Raw genomic sequence first — 16,327 nt, 5'->3', positions numbered from 1 at the left:
TATCTGATATTATAGAGGGGCAAAGAACCTGTGAGAGAGACCAAATTCTGCTTTGTAAACAATTTAGTAAAATGATTTTGCATTTTAGGTATACCCATAGTGACTTTGAAAGCCAAGAAAAGTTTATGATTCGTTCTACACTATATGTTAACTTCGAAAACAAATTATTTTTAAGTGCACCACATCATTTCTCTTCCTGAAATAACTTTACTCATATTTAGTGTGCTGGTTATCTTCCACTTTTCTAAAAACAGTATATTTCACCTGCCTATTATTTGATAGAAAGTGTTAAAATAGTTAAGATCCTTAGACATTTCTGCATGTAAGTTTTCACTGAACTTAAAGGCCAATTGAATAAATACAGTTTGATGTAAGTAGTTCTGTGAAGTTTGTGTAGTGATCTTAAAAGTTCACAAGCAATACATTAAAGCCCCATTTTTTATAGATGAAGCAGTTTTCATAAATTCCCGTTACCAAGATTGCATTTCGTGTGCTATTTTCCATAACAGTAGGAAGATAGAAAGTAAAAGATACGCACTAGTCTAGAAACAACTGTTCCAGAGATCTTAATTTGCCAGCTGGAATGAGCCATCTTAGACGACCACCCTTCTGCACTGAGAGTACACAGTACTTAAGTTTTAAAGAAAACCAGAACTACATTCTACTCTAGTTTCCCTCTTCAGTGTCTATAAAAGTGAGAGGAAAGTTCAGTATGTAACTTCTTGAACTTTCCAGTTTTTTATATGGTTAAGTGGATAAGAAATAGATCTGTCCTATTAACCCTAAGAGAAGGCTTACTTCTGTGATACCATTATTTTAACAGTATTAGTAAGAATATGCTCATATAAAGCATTCATAAAGGCAAACAACAATCCTTGCTGTTATATAGCCAACCTAAGATCAAAAATAAATGCTGACCTTTAGGTAGAAACCACTTGGAACATAAGGGATTTGGACCTTACGTAGCTGTGTAGAGTTTGCATGCTAAAAAGCCCTGGAATACACCAAATTTCCATATATTTGTCTGTAGAAATGGGTTTCTAAATTTAGCTTAGAGTGTAGAGGGCACCCTTCTACACTTGGGAGAGGAATTTATATATAATCAGGCTTTGCTCTTAAAAGAATTTTTTAGTTATGGTCAGAATTTGAGAATGTAGATCAGAAATAAACTACAAATATTCATGGTTGTATGTTTATAAAATAAAAGTGTATAGCATACATCAATTAATAGTTAAAACATTTTCTTTAATATAGATTTCTGTGATTTTTAAAACCTTAATGTTAATAATGTATTCTTCATTTTTACCAGAGTTCATTTTAAACATGTTTGTTTAGGTTTTACTGCAATCACAGCGACCAACCCCATTTGGCTTATAAAGACTCGGTTACAGCTTGATGCAAGGTATGTTAACTCATTAAAATAAAATTAAAGTTGATTTCAGCTAATTTTTTCCTGTAAATTTATATCTATGAGAATTCAGTGCCATGTGCCTAGCCATGTCTTTCCCCTCTTTTGATGCTGATTTTGTTTTTTGGGGTTTACCGTCAAAAGCAAGTGATAACACTAGTTGGCAATGTGAGACTTTCTAGGGAAGAAAGAATATTGTGTTGTGTTTTTAAATAAAAAAATATATATTAGCCTAGCCCAAGCAGTGATAATTTCACTATGTGAATGATTTTAGTCTCCCAACAGGTAAACAACCCATGGTCAACTGGTCTAGATTAAATCTTGCAGGATCATTGCTCAAATTTGGTAAATTTTATATACAGAGAGGCGTGGCAGGGATTTAGCTCTCATATATCCATAGAATCCGTCTGTTATCAATGACCGTTCTGTGGTAGCAGAGTTCATTGATTTGATGAATGTCTGTTGAGCAGATACACTGCTTGGTTCTAGAGATACACCAAGAAACCGTGGGGACCAACTTTAAATGGAATAGTCAAGGAATTTTGTTTTTGAGCCCATTTTAGGCAGAAGCGCAGTGGTCGTTGCAAACCTCATAGGTCTTAAGATTGGGGCCTGGCGTGTTTGGGAACTGAGCAAAGGCCACAAGCCGTACAGCTTAGAGTCTAGCCATCTCTATTCCTGTTAGCCTGGAGAATGAAGAATGGGGAAGAGGAAATACTTTTTTAGAGAGATGATTCTATTACTGTATAATAATAATAATAATTTGGAAACCTTTAGCCTTTTGATATGGACTAGACTTGTAACAAATTTTCACTGTTATATTTTAGGGCTTGGGAAGTAGTCTATGTATGTCGTAGACTAAATAAAACTTATCTAAGAAGTCATTAATAATGATGCCTGTTGGAGCGCCTGGGTGGCTCAGTGGGTTGAAGCTTCTCTGCCTTGTGCTCCGGTCATGATCCCAGGGTCCTGGGATCAACCCCTGCGTCGGGCTTTCTGCTTGGCGGGGAGCCTGCTTCCTCCTGTCTCTCCGCCTCTCTGTCTACTTGTGATCTCTATCTGTCAAATAAATGGATGAAATCTTTAAAAAAAAAATAGTAATGATGATGCCTGTTTAAATACCTGTTTCCTACATTCTGTCATTTTGAACTATATGCTATTTGGAGACTGGAAACATCTCTAATCGTTGTTTCATCCAGAATAATTAAAATCAAATCTTAAGTGTCTTGAAGCAAAACTCAAAGTTTACTTCCTAAAGCCAAAGACCTGAAAGGTAGTGGTAGTTAAAACAACCCAAAAGTTAGAGAAATGTGAAGATACCAGTCCATACTATACTACCAGGGGTATGCTTCGGTATGTTGTAGGGTGGATCTGTGGGGGGTCCTGAGAAAAGTATCTCTATTATTTTTTCACTTAAAGTTGTAACACAAGCAAACACAAGTTCTTAGGCTTGGGGAGTGATAGGGAATGGGATAGAGTTGAGGTAATAGTTAAAGGTTGGTTTAAGGGTGCTAATGTATAACCATCAAATCAAGAATAGGGCTGATGTGTTTACATATTACTCATTAGGACTTGTAGGATTTTAACTTTTTGTGAGGAAGTCTCTGGTAGAAACTGATTAGAGTTGGTTTCATGGATCATTCAAAGAAAGTTTTTAGTCAATGTCATTAATTGAGGACAGTTACTAGTTCAAGACAATAATTAGGTCATAAAACTGGAGGAATTTGTAGGTTATCATAGGTGTCTTAATTGTGTTTTTGTTATGTCAGAAATAGGTTGTATATAATTTATAAATAGATAAATTTTCTATTTCTTTCCCTGTAGGTAGCATTTAAACTCATTTCTTATAGATAAGGTTCTGTTGGGAGAATCATAGTGTAAGGTACTATTTTTAGAAACTCAAAAGTATATACTTGTATAAGAGTGGGTACACTGCCCATATAGCACTAAGCAAGTTTTACTGGGCACGATGCTCAATAAATATTTTATAACTGTAGGGGTCTGCATTCACCTTTCACCATGATACCGACATGAAAGATAGGACTGTTGCCTTCGAAGGATTATAGGAAATATGACTTACATTCACGCAGTCATTTTTGGGAAAGAACTGAGTGGGTTTGGAAGAATTCTGCAGATGCACAAGTATCGCATTAATTATATTCCCTGCTTTGTGATGTACTATCATCATTGGTGTCTCAGTCACTCTTTCATGTTACTAAGTGCAGAAGAAATCTTGTCAACTTAGAACTGGATTTAATGACATAATGTGAGAGTTTGTTTTTATCTTGAGCTGCAGTCACAATGTATTTGGACTATTTTATTTTTTATCCCTATAGTATAAACTTAATGAGTACATGAAACTGAAGATTTAATGTAATGTATTTTGCATTAGTAAAATAAACTTCTTCCATGGTATCCATCTAATGTGACAAACTTGGGATAAAAGAATAAAGTGTAAAACGAATGTCTTAATATTCTTAATGAATGTCTTAACTTGGGATAAAAGAATAAAGTCTAAAATGAATGTCTTAATGTGACAAACTTGGGATAAAAGAATAAAGTCTAAAATGAATGTCTTAATATTCACTTCTCCATGAGTTAGAGGATCATCCTCTATTTAGAGTGACAAATTTCTACTGCATTTTATTGACTTTATTTAAAAACCTGTACTACTTTGTAAACAAGATTCTTCCTTTTTGCTTTTCAGGAACCGTGGAGAAAAGCGAATGGGTGCTTTTGAATGTATTCGTAAAGTGTATCAGACAGATGGACTTAGAGGATTTTATAGGGGCATGTCTGCTTCATATGCTGGCATATCAGAGACGGTTATCCATTTTGTTATTTATGAAAGTATTAAGCAAAAACTACTAGAATATAAGATTGCTTCTACAATGGAAAATGATGAAGAGTCTGTGAAAGAAGCGTCCGATTTTGTGGGAATGATGCTGGCTGCTGCCACCTCAAAAACTTGTGCCACAACTATAGCATATCCACATGGTAAGAGGAATGGAGTTTCTATGAGTAAAATTCGGTTAATTTACAAGTATTTTCCCATGTCAGCCAATGACCCATTTATTAGAACATTTATAATTTTATTGAAATCAGTAAAACAAAACACAGTTCTTAGGAGTTCATAATGGAATTAAATCTGTATAAGTAACTGGTTTAATAGGTCAGTATATATTACAGTATCATGATGAAGATTTAGCATGCACTCTGGACCGTCGCATTTTAGCCCTGAGTCAGTCAGATTCCAGCCAGGTAGTGATTGAGCAAGTTTAAGAAAAAAAAAAAAAGTGTGGCTATAGATGGTATACTAGATACTTTATATACATTATTGCTAATCTACAAAAAATTCCTGCAAAGTACTTACCTTCTCCATTTAAGTCTAAGTATGCTAGAATATAACCAGAGTTTGTCTTCATTTTCAAATGGGAAATGAAATGTTAAGATTAAGTTGCCGAAGGTCACAGAGCTTACTCAGGTCACATAGTTTACTCAGTGGAGAAGCCCAAATTTGAAATGGGAATCTATAATCCAAAACACCAGCCTATTTTGCATTATTTCATTTTGGTAAATAAATATATATGAATGATTTATTTCTGTCATTACATCTTATACTGTTAGCCTCTTTGATTGATAGATAATAAAATCACTTAAAAATTTGTCTGTAGGATGTTGAGATTTTTTTGTAACTTGTTTTAAGTGTAGACTTTGATTTTGTTGTATTTGGGGTTTGTTTTGCCCCCTTTTTTTTAAGACTTAATTTGTCAGAGAACAAGCAGAGGGAGAAGCAGGCTTCACATTGAGCAGGGAGCCCTGGTGCAGGGCTCAATCCCAGGACCCCGGGGTCACAGCCTCAGCTGAAGGCAGGCTTTTAACTGACTGACTAAACCTCAGGGATTTTAGGATTTTTTTTTTTTCTTTCAAGTAATCTCTACACCCAGCATGGGACTTGAGATCAAGAATTGGATGCTACACTGACTGATCCATCCAAGCACCCCTACTTTGGGCTTTTAATCTAAATGCTTCACTTTTGTTACACCGATTAACATTCACATTCATCCTTATAAGTCTAAGGCTCTGTGATTAAAGCTGTATCAAGACAAAAGAAACAGGGCTAGGAGGAAATAAGTATTTGCTCTAAAATGTAATTTTATGAGTAAAACTAACTCTAACCAAGTTGGACTGTGAACTTAGCTCCACTTCTTGAGGGAAGTTCCTAACTTCTCTCTTTAGGAGAAGTCAAAAGAGGACAGTTATCAGCAGCATTGTTTAGGTTCTGGCTACTATAGGATACCTAGGATCGTGGCCTGCTAAGGGTAAGAGACAGTTTTGGAGTTGTAAGCATCCTGTCCCCTCAAGTAAGATTATGTCCTTACATGAAGGGGTAATTAATAAACAATATTTTGGGTGGAATATATAAATGGTATGAATTTTTAAGATAAGATACAAGAAATTTCAAATAGTAACATTTGCAGTGAAAATAGTTCTAGGCCATTTCCCTCAGGCCCGTCAGGAGTAGTATGTTGGAAAAACAGACTCCAGTAGAGAGCTCTGAAATCTTGTCCCAGCCTCTACCCCCAGATGACTAAAACCTCTCAACAGTCCAATTTTCTCACCTTTCAAAACTAAGAAATAATGGACTAACCATAATCTTTTATATCTCTTAGAGCTCTAAAATTTTACGAATTTTGCGTAGTTGCTTCCCAGATGGGGCCTTTTAGCTAACAGCTGGTGTTTTGAACAATTTTAGGCTCATGCACATGAAATTTCATGTTTGTTTCATGTGGACCATTGTAAATATAGATTATTAATTCTGTTTTCTCATTGTGGGGTTCCCCTAAGAGTTTTTGTGTTTATTTCTCACACTATCTTTGTGTGTTCATTTTTTCTACCACCTGCATTCCTTTTTCTGTTTCTTTACCTTTTCCTTATACATATATTGTCCCTTTTAGCTATATCTAGTATACAACTGACACTTTCGTTTTATTCTTTAACCATTCAGGAACCTGTTAAATTTTTAACTAGTATTTATTATTAGTGATTTTAACCAGCTGTCTTAGAAGTTGGGTGTTACTGTAATAAGACCAGTTTCAATAAGTTACACATTAAAAATCACTCCCATATTTATTCTGAGCTTACACTTGAAGAGTGGTAAATGGGATGTACTCAGCATTAGGAGGGTATAAAGATAACACGAATGGGGGCACCTAAGTGGCTCAGTGGGTTAAAGCCTCTGCCTTTGGCTCAGATCATGATCCCAGGGTCTTAGGATCGAGCCCCACATCAGGCTCTCTGCTCAGTAGGAAGCCTGCTTCCCCTCCCCCACCCGCCTGCCTCTTGGCCCACTTGTGATCATCTGTCAAATAAATAAACAAATAATCTTTAAAAAAAAAAAAGATATCACAAATGTTTTAAAATGACTTTTTTTTTTCTCTCCTAAACAGAAGTTGTAAGAACAAGACTACGTGAAGAGGGAACAAAATATAGATCTTTTTTTCAGACACTATCTTTGGTTGTTCAAGAAGAAGGTTATGGGTCTCTTTACCGTGGTCTAACAACTCATCTGGTGAGACAGATTCCAAACACAGCCATTATGATGGCCACCTATGAATTGGTGGTCTACCTTCTCAATGGATAGCAACTTTAAGCTGCTATACTATGAAGAGGGAAGACCAAAAGATTCCAGTGGACCATGCAGTATCGAAGCCAGCATGGTGGACAGAAGTAAAACGTTTGGGAACATGTAACTATGCCTAAATGGAAGTTTGGTTGTAGGAATTAAAGTAATCATAAACACATTACTTGGTCTTTTTCAGTAATACGAATAAAAAAAAAAAAACCTAGGCTGCCTCTAAGAAAAAAGCCTTTAGAAGCACTCCTTTCTCCAAATTGCCATTTTCTCTACCATGTCCACAGGACATAGTTGCATTTTGTTGATTCATGGCAGAGTACAGTGTGTATTCCATGAGCACTTTTCCAGTCTTCTAAACAAAGCCATCCCTAATTGTATAAATATTACAACTATCCAAAGATAGTATTGACAGTCATAAATGTCTTACCTCTGGCTTCTGTGTAATTCATGTAAAATTGTAAAATAACAAGAATAAGTGAGATTCTTAGTATTACTTTTCCATTTCCTTGAGAGGATCTGGAATATTTTAAAATTAATTATTTGGCATTAATAGTCACTAGTTTTGACAACTAATGAAATAATGTCAAAGGATCTTTCATATCTTTAGCTTTAAAATGTTTTGGTTTCCACTGTAACAGGTGCTTAATGTTGAACATGATGTGGACACTTAAATTGTTCATTAATGTATCAAGCCCAGTGTAATAGTTTGGGACAGAAGAAACCAGTGAAATGTTGATTCTTGGCCCTTTGAGTAACTTGAGCACATCCTCATATCTTCTCTAACTTTACAGTACATGAATGAATGTGGCTGTCTTGTTAGTGACTTAGTAGTTACGAACTTGAATTATCATCTGTCATACCTAGCTTTTTCTTAAAGTAGAAAAAATTCACCGCTTTTGAATCTTTCTTTGTTTGCCTTCCCATTAGGAATTTGAACCATTGAATTATTTCCAGAAGATCAATATAGATCGCATTTATTTTGTAGAGAAAATGGTAATTTTCAGCTTTGCCCTATTAGGTTTCTTTTTTTAAGGTGACATTATAAATACCTGGGGCAGTATAAACATAGAAGAGGGACCCTCTGCTGTCTGATTGAGCAGGTAGTGATTCTAATTGACCAGAGTTGTGTGAATGAACAAACTGCTTTGACAAGAAATTTATGTTATCCTGATTTCTTGAATGGTAAATCATAGAAAGACTCAAGTTAATTCAGATTACGTTTCCTAACAGGATATAGCTTTTACATTTTGCTGTTGAGTTCAGCTGTACCTTTTAGTACCTAAATGTATATATGTATGGCCCTTCTGAAGATGTTTGCTGTAAATTTGTTAAGAGACTTTTGCTTATGGATGTTGCTATACTGGTGTATAAAACATCTACAATTAAACTCCAGTGTGGTACTCATTTCAGTATAGATGAACTGTACATTTTGTGCAATGGCTTTATTTTAAGAATGACTTTGTGAATGCACTTTGTGGCCTTTTTTTGGAGAAGGGTGAGAGGAGAGTATTCCATGTTAAGATTTTTTTTTTTTTAAACATTGGTCATGTATTAGGCAGAAACCATGTTCAAAACATTTTTCTGGGTTTTAGATACGGTGTTTGGAGATCTTTAATAATATAAATGTTTTATGTACTCTATGTACACTCTAATGCCCCTAACACAGAAAATTGTAGCATGTCCTTGCAAGCTTTCTCTGCTATCACCAGTGAAACACAGTGCCCTCTTAAATTCCTTCACCTTCTTAACTCCTTATAATCAACATAACTGGATGTTTTTGAGGTGCTTTGATTGGAATTAAAAAATATTCCAAACTCTTTGGAGACCAAAGGCAAATTCCGTTTCATTACCTTTGGGATTATTCGTACCTTTATGGTGAATTTTAGCTTTGACATTTATTGTGAGAAACATGCCAAAAAGAATTGAAAAATCTAGGGATTTCTAACTTAAATCTGTAGAGAAAGTCTCATAGTGTTTGCCTTTTCAGGTGCCACTTAACACTGCCTAATACAGTGCCATTTGCCTTGCAAAGATTTGTAAACATTAGTTGTGTTGAATGTAAAACAGATTCTCCCTAATGGTATTGATCTCAGTACACCACAAGTGATTAAGAATGATATGAAAACCAGCAGCTATGGAACATCTTATTATTTAGTGCTAGCACATTCATAATAAGTGTCCTTCAAGGATGAACATGTATTCTTTTCTTGTTTGTATTTAGCAAGTAAAACTTCTGTTGACCTTTGTGTATTATATTCAGATTTTAAAAGTGAGTATTCTCTGTGTACTGAAAGAAAAGATCTTAGAGTCTTAGATTTTGTTTCTTTGTGCAACAACTGGAAAGAAGCTATGAATCTTATTTTAGGTTTTTTTTTTTCCCCCAAAGCACAATCTGCCATGGTTTACTTTATGTGACAGATAATTTAAAAAAGAAAAATATATATAAAAGTTGTATATAAAGTTTGTCTCTGAAACATTTCTTTGGAGATTTTTTTTTAAATGTTTAAAAAGAAAAACACATACTTAAAGCATTGAATTTTTTTTAAAGCTGTGTTTTGTTATCTATTTTCTATCAGATGACTTTTTATTTCTAGTATAGAGACTTGGCAGCACTCTTCAGATTTGTCTGTACTTTTATTACAGAATTTTATCAGGAAATTGAATTGAACTTACTCAAGTTAAAGCAGTAGATATTGTAAGAGTATGCTCATAGAGCATTAGATAGAACTTTGGCACTGGTGGCTCATAGACAGTTTACTAAATTTCAAAGTCCAGATCTGAGTACTACCAACCCTGTGACTGTGGGGTGGAATACAGTGCTTTTGAATCCAGGAGGGGGAAAGAAAAAGAAAAAGAAAAAAAAACAAAACTATCACCAAAGCTTTGTCTTAATTTTCATTATGTATGTAATTTTGTGGACCCAGCATTACTAGTTGGAGGTCACTAGTAATTTATTTGTAATTTTGAAACCAGGATAGAATATGGTTAGATTATTTGATCCAGCCTTGTCTCCTAAAACCTAATGCCCATTGTGGAATAGCATGACTGTATTAGGACCAGGGTGTTAAAAATAACGAGTGTTTATTCTTTTACTGGAGTATAAACATGTTGGCATTTTTAGATTTAAGTCATTAAAAATACTGATCTGAACTTAAAGGATTTAAGTGCTAGAAATCAGTCTATCCTTTACTCTTCCAATATTGTTCATGCCTGTCTTTCATTGTTTACATGTTCTTCTGCCCAGACTATTAGTACTGTAGGGACCCCTTTTGGGCTGATAAATAAAATAGTTGAGCCTTTCTGTCTACTGATCATGACTTAAACATTCCTAAGAAAAAAGGTATTTCTGAATGATACAAATTAGAAGGAATTTTAATTACATGAGAATATTTCATACAATGTGCTAACTTTCTGCCCACTCAGTTCTCTTCTCCATCATGCACTTATAATTCTTGTTAATCTCTACACTGCTTTTTATGCTACTCCTTTTAGAAACTGAAAGTTCTAGTTTCACTCAGTTTTTTTTTTGTTAATAAACACTTGAATGTGTACCCCTCATATGTGAACAGTTAAATTATGATCTGTTAGTCATAGCTAAGTAATCAACTTCAAAAGAGTTGATATCTTTTGACCATTTATGTGAGGTTTGCTATTCTTGCATTTTGTGTACTTGGCTGTAAATTATGTGCATTTATTCTATTTATGTTAACTAGCTGAATTTTATTTGAATTGTTAAAATTAAAAAATTAAAATATCCTTATGAAAATATGGGGGTTTTTTCCTATAATGTATTCTAAAATTTTGGTTTGGGGAGAATGTAATCACACTTTTTAGGATGAAGTGAAGAACAAAAGTGTATTGCCATTTTCAAGTTTAAGCGTTGGACTCCAATCTGCTAGACATAGTGATTTCTCTATAGGAAACAAAAGGTCAAATTATCTGATTCCCTCATAAGTCAGTAAGATTCTTCTGTTCTGCCATATATTCCACAGGTTTATTGATAATTTAGGTACCATACTTTTCATATATCAAAACATCCTATTTGAAAAGAATATCTGAAAAATTTGAGCCTAATGAGGTTATTTGATACCTCCTTAGGTTGAAATGATTTTTTTACATTTTATCTTACATCGTTAGTTTTGTGGTGTTCAACGATTCATTATTTGCATATAACACCCAGTGCTCATCGCAACATGTGTCCTCCTCAATACCCATCACCCACTTACCCTTCCTCCCTCCCCCCCGGTTGTAATGATATTTTAACATCATGACTTTGTGTTAGTTTTGGTTTTCACCTTTCTGAAAGCTAAGAATATTAAAAGTTCAAACTTGTTAAAATGGCCAAATGAGTCTTCATATAATAGGTTGAAACAATCGACAGATAAAAGTGTTCTATAGTACTTACCCATTTTACATTTCTGTTTCGTTGGAAGTTTTCACAAGTTGTAGCTACCATGAAACATCACCTAGTTTTGTAGGTGAGGAAACCAGGATAGGATTGTCATGTCCCTTCTCTCAAACAAAACTGAAAGCTTTTGGACTACTTTCCACTGAAGTAGTGGGTGAAGTGAGGACATTGGCAAAATAATGGTTGAAGTTGGTATGCCAAGCATATTTTACTGCTTAGTGTCCCAAGTTTAAATTTGTGTGTGTGTGTGTGTTACTGACTATTAGGATCCATGGTAGAGGTAGAGGAGGAAATTTGTGAGTGTATGATTTCCTAAGGTTCAAGTATGAAGTCCACACAACTAATAAACTCAGACAAGAAAGTAAAGTGTAGTTAAGTGATTTCCTTTATTCTCCTAATTTTTTTTTCCACATTGCACAAATCAGCTGGCTACCTTAATATATATGGAATCAGTTCAGTAATTTAAATTCATAGAGTGCTATGTTTATACAGTGATTTCATGTGGTTTTCCAGCAACCTATAGATTGGGTGAATGGGCAAGTGATATTTAGAGGGATATTAGTCATAGTGGGGTTTTTTTTACTTGGTGTTCTGAATCTTAATCCTGTGTTTATTTACTATACTAGATTATTCAACAGCCTTTGGGATGAACACTAGAATGAGTAACAAAACAAAAGACAATTTAGATGAAAGATATATGGGGATTGGCTCAGGATGAAACATGCTGGGGGATAATAAGAAATAGAGCTAGGTACATGAATTGGAGTAGTGAACTGTTACTGAAGCTGGTCTATATAGAGCCTTAGGTTACTTCTGAGGCCACAAGGGAAACACCGGATTCCCTACCACCATCAAACATCTTTGTAACAACAAAGCAAGTCAAACCTAAACATTAGATTAAGTGTGTCTTAGGTGAGCTGTTCTCAATTATGCTACCTTTGAGCCTCAGCAGTGTCATACGTTCTCTGGAAGTGTTATGGTGATTGATTCTTTTAGAAAGATCTGGAAAGGTTGGCTGGAGAAAACAGTATTTAAACCAAGCTTTGAAACAAACCTAACAGGCTGATTTGGGGAGGAGCATTCCTTGTTGAAACAAAGATCAAGGTGTTCTAGTAGCCCATCAGAGAAATAACCCATTTTCTTCTATTCTCTCCTGGGATTTGATAGAAAAACTTTTGAGGGGTGCCTGTGTGACTTAATTGAGCCTCAGACTTTCGGTTTTGGCTTGGGTCATGATCTCAGGGTAATGGGATCAGTCCCCCAATCAGGCTCCATGATGGGTGTGGAACCTGCTTGGGATTCTCTCCCTTTTCCTCTCCCTCTTCACCTGCCCCTCCCTGTGCTCATGCCTATGTGTGCTCTCTCAAATAAAAGTGTCTCGAGATTTTTCAAACTAGTGGTAGACCTAGGATTCTAAACCTAGTCTCATTAAAAGTAGCTCAGCACATCCAGCTCAACAAAATGGAGTGTTAGAGTCCTGTTTTGTGTCCCAGTCCCTCATACTTTCCAAAGCCCCTCAATTCTTAAGTCTTCTAAATAGCCAAGGATAAAAGGCCCACTTTTGCTATTTCTGAATCTTACCTTTAAAGATTATCCAGTAAGATTGATACCCGTTGATTGAACTTATTCAGATGTTTTAGTGGTGTAGGTTACTTGATGTGAATTTTCCTAAGTCACATATAGTCTTTTTCATTGTCCCTGACCCCCATAAGAGCAGCTGGACATCAGCAGGAAAAGTGAGCCATTACCTCACCATACTCAAAACAATACGGGTCTAAAGATTAAAATTGCAAACCTTCTGGAAAAAAAAAATACGTTTGCAAACTTGGAGTAGGCAGGGATTAGAGTCCACAGGAGGCACCAACCATTAAGAAAAAGCCCTCAAAATTAAAAACATCATTAAAATAAAAGTGCAGCCACAGTCTGCAAGAAAATATTTAAAATATATCTGACAGGATATGTCATAAAATATACACACAAACAGGTAATGACCTAAACACTTTTTAAAATAAGCATATGTAAAGTTGCTTAACATGATTAGTAATACTAATTAGAACCACAAATAAAGTAACGCAGCATAGCCAATACAATGAGAAGCAGACATAATACCAAGGATGTAGAAACAATTGGAACTGCCTACATTGCTGTTTAGAATGTGAAATGGTATAGCTACCTTGGAAAGATGAAGTTTTTAAGAAAAAAGTTTAAAATTATTTCTATGCTATAACCCAGAATTACTGCTGGTAGGGAAGGGGGAGGTGGGAATTGCCAAGAGAAATGAAAATCTCCAAAATTTTCATAGCTCTTTTATTTCTAAGGGTGGATATCAAGAGAAAGTTTATTGTAAATCATGCAGTGAAATACTACATTATAAAACAAAAAGCAAAGTAGGAATTACAGATACGTGCAATAATGTAAATGAGTATTAAAGACATGTTAGGTGAAAGAAGCCAGGCACAGAGTAGTATACACTGTACTCCATTTATATAATGGTCAAGAACAGGAAAACCTAGCCAGCTTGATAGAAGTCAAATTAGTGTACCTGGAGTTGGAGAGGAGTTGACTAGCAACGGGGCCTAGTGAAAGTTTCTGGAGTAACGGAAAAGTCCTACATGCTGATCTGGGTACAATTAAACGTGTGTACACAATGTGAAGATACATTATCTGTATATTTAAGATTTGTTCACTTCAAGCCTTTTCTTTTTTAATCTAATGCAAAGTAAAAAAAAGTTTGAATGCTACATAATGAAACCCATGAAGGCTTGAGGTACTGGAATTCTCAAAGTACAGTTCATAAAATAGTAATGCTTAATATGTTTTGAGAAATAAAATGGAGAACTTTATCTGATTTTGCTATCAAGCAGGCAGGACCTCTGAACTACTCATCTCCATGACAACTAGAACTCAGAACTAGCTCACAAAAAGTAGAAGGGTTCCCCAAGAACTTTTCCCTTTCCCTCCCCCACACCAAGCCCAAAACTAAGCAATTAGAACTAAATCTGGATTAATCAGGATGGGGACTGGTGCTGGGGCTTACATGTCCAGGAGCAATTGCATCTGGGGCCCAGGCCTGAAGAACAGGGGCATCAGTAGACTGAGGTGCTCCCAGGATGGGTGGGGGGTACTCCTTGGATACCAGTAGAAGCAGAGTCAAGTCTGGTGGGGGGAAACTTCAAGTTGGGCCTACAGACTCAGCATTGCTTAATTTCCAAACATAAGAGCTGGCAGGCCCTGAGTGATCACAGAAACGTGGAAAAAACAGATTGACACCATCAAGGACTTAAGAGAGAAAATGCAGAGTAGCTAGTAGTTACAATTACAAAGATGAGCCTACAGTATTAAGAATAAACAGACTTTAATAGTTAACCATAAAAATGAAAACTATAGAGCAGTAGCCGCAGGTTGGGAAACAACAGCAAGAGCAAAGATAGAAGATCCCTCTGGTTCCAGAAAATCTGAAAAAGATGATGGCTTATCAGGCCCTTGAAGCCTCTCAAGCAAAGCAGGCACTTTTGGACAAGGAGCAGAAGAAAGGAAAAGAGCTCAGTTTTAAGGGACCAAAATGGTTCTTACATTATTCCCGGCGGCAGCAACATGACATGTTGCGCCTCAGACGACTAGAAGGGAAACCTTGTGGCTTGGAAGTGCCAGATAAATATTCCTTGGGCTCTGCTGTATGCATCCAAAGGATGAATGGGGTGAGTTCACTGGTGCAGAGGACTACTGCCAGGCTTCGCCCGAAGATTTTCAGTGATGTCTTTTTCAGAGTAACCCCCCAGACCATAAAAACACTACATAGAGTGGAAACTTACATGACCCGAGGACTTCCAAATCTGAAGTCTGCCCAGAAACTCATCTTGAAACATGGACAAGACAAGGTGAAGAATAAAACCATCCCTTTGACAGACAACACAGTGATTGACGAGCACCTGGGGAAGTAGGGTGTTACTTGCTTGGAAGATCTCATTTATGAAATTGTCTTTCCAGGGAAGAACTTCCAGATCTCTGCATTCTTACATCCTTTCCATCTCTCAGTGGCCTATCCTGCTACCAAGAATAGTGGGCTTCCTCAAGGAGGTGGGCTTACCTGGCTCTCGAGGGGACACATCAATCAGCTCATTTGTCAGCTGAATTAAATGCAGAATATCTGAAAGCATAGCGCACTGGTGGCATGTGTTTTATCTTTTGGAATTTTTACCAGTGTCTTCAAAGAAGATTATTTAATGTTATATCTTTGGAAACTAGAGGGAGGGTCAAGGACAAGATGATGATGCTCCTGGCAGGCACTTGTCATCACAGCCCAGTTCCAAGGGAAAGTTCCAGTGTGTTTCCACCTCTGAGGTCAGCAGAGGACTCCTGGCATGGAAGAGGGAGTCCTGCTATGTCCCATCTTCTATCGTGGAGTTTAATGTTGATGAACGAATACCCAAGCATGAACACAAGACTGCAGTGGACCAAGCTCAGGGGCATACTTGAGACTGGGGGATCTTGGGGCCTTGTTTTGGAAGGAACTGGAAATACAGTTACAAAGAAGAGCACAAAAACAGTGCTCAGTTGTCAGAAAAAAGAGAACTATAGGCCCTGAAATCAAGAACTCAGTGGGTGAATAAAAACAGACTAGATGTAACTAAAGTGATTTAAACTTGAACCCTATCTATAAATTATCTAGAGGACAGGAAAGGTAAAGAGAAGGGCTATGAAAGATCAGTTAGGAAATAATGGAGGATGGAATCAGAAGTCTAATGTACTTCATTATATTTAGTAAATGAGGCAACATTTTAGAAGGTAATTGGACAATTCCCAGGATTGATAAACCTGAATCCATAGCTCCACAGATCACAATGTATCCTGATTTGGATTAAGACATGCCTAT

The 16,327-nt window shown here is 36.1% G+C and overlaps 1 protein-coding gene and 1 pseudogene across 2 annotated transcripts in view; both read left to right on the top strand.

Annotated features, from left to right (window-relative positions):
• Nucleotides 1-11,386, top strand: part of SLC25A36 (solute carrier family 25 member 36) — a 36,828-nt gene extending 25,442 nt beyond the window's left edge. For both annotated transcript variants that reach the window (XM_059391863.1, XM_059391862.1), the window contains 3 exons: nucleotides 1,336-1,402; nucleotides 4,116-4,405; nucleotides 6,859-11,386. In XM_059391863.1, the coding sequence (XP_059247846.1) occupies nucleotides 1,336-1,402; nucleotides 4,116-4,405; nucleotides 6,859-7,052 (551 nt within the window). In that variant the 3' untranslated portion in view covers nucleotides 7,053-11,386. The remainder of the gene's footprint in view (nucleotides 1-1,335; nucleotides 1,403-4,115; nucleotides 4,406-6,858) is intronic.
• Nucleotides 11,387-11,725: 339 nt separating this feature from the next.
• LOC132010558 (large ribosomal subunit protein uL30-like) lies at nucleotides 11,726-15,590 on the top strand (annotated as a pseudogene).
• The last annotated feature ends 737 nt before the right edge of the window (nucleotides 15,591-16,327 follow it).

The sequence above is a fragment of the Mustela nigripes genome, chromosome 2, assembly GCF_022355385.1.
Source record: "Mustela nigripes isolate SB6536 chromosome 2, MUSNIG.SB6536, whole genome shotgun sequence".
NCBI classification, from domain to species: Eukaryota; Metazoa; Chordata; class Mammalia; order Carnivora; family Mustelidae; genus Mustela; species Mustela nigripes.
The sequence above is the reverse complement of the archived record's forward strand: the minus strand, read 5'-3'. Positions and strand labels throughout refer to the sequence as shown.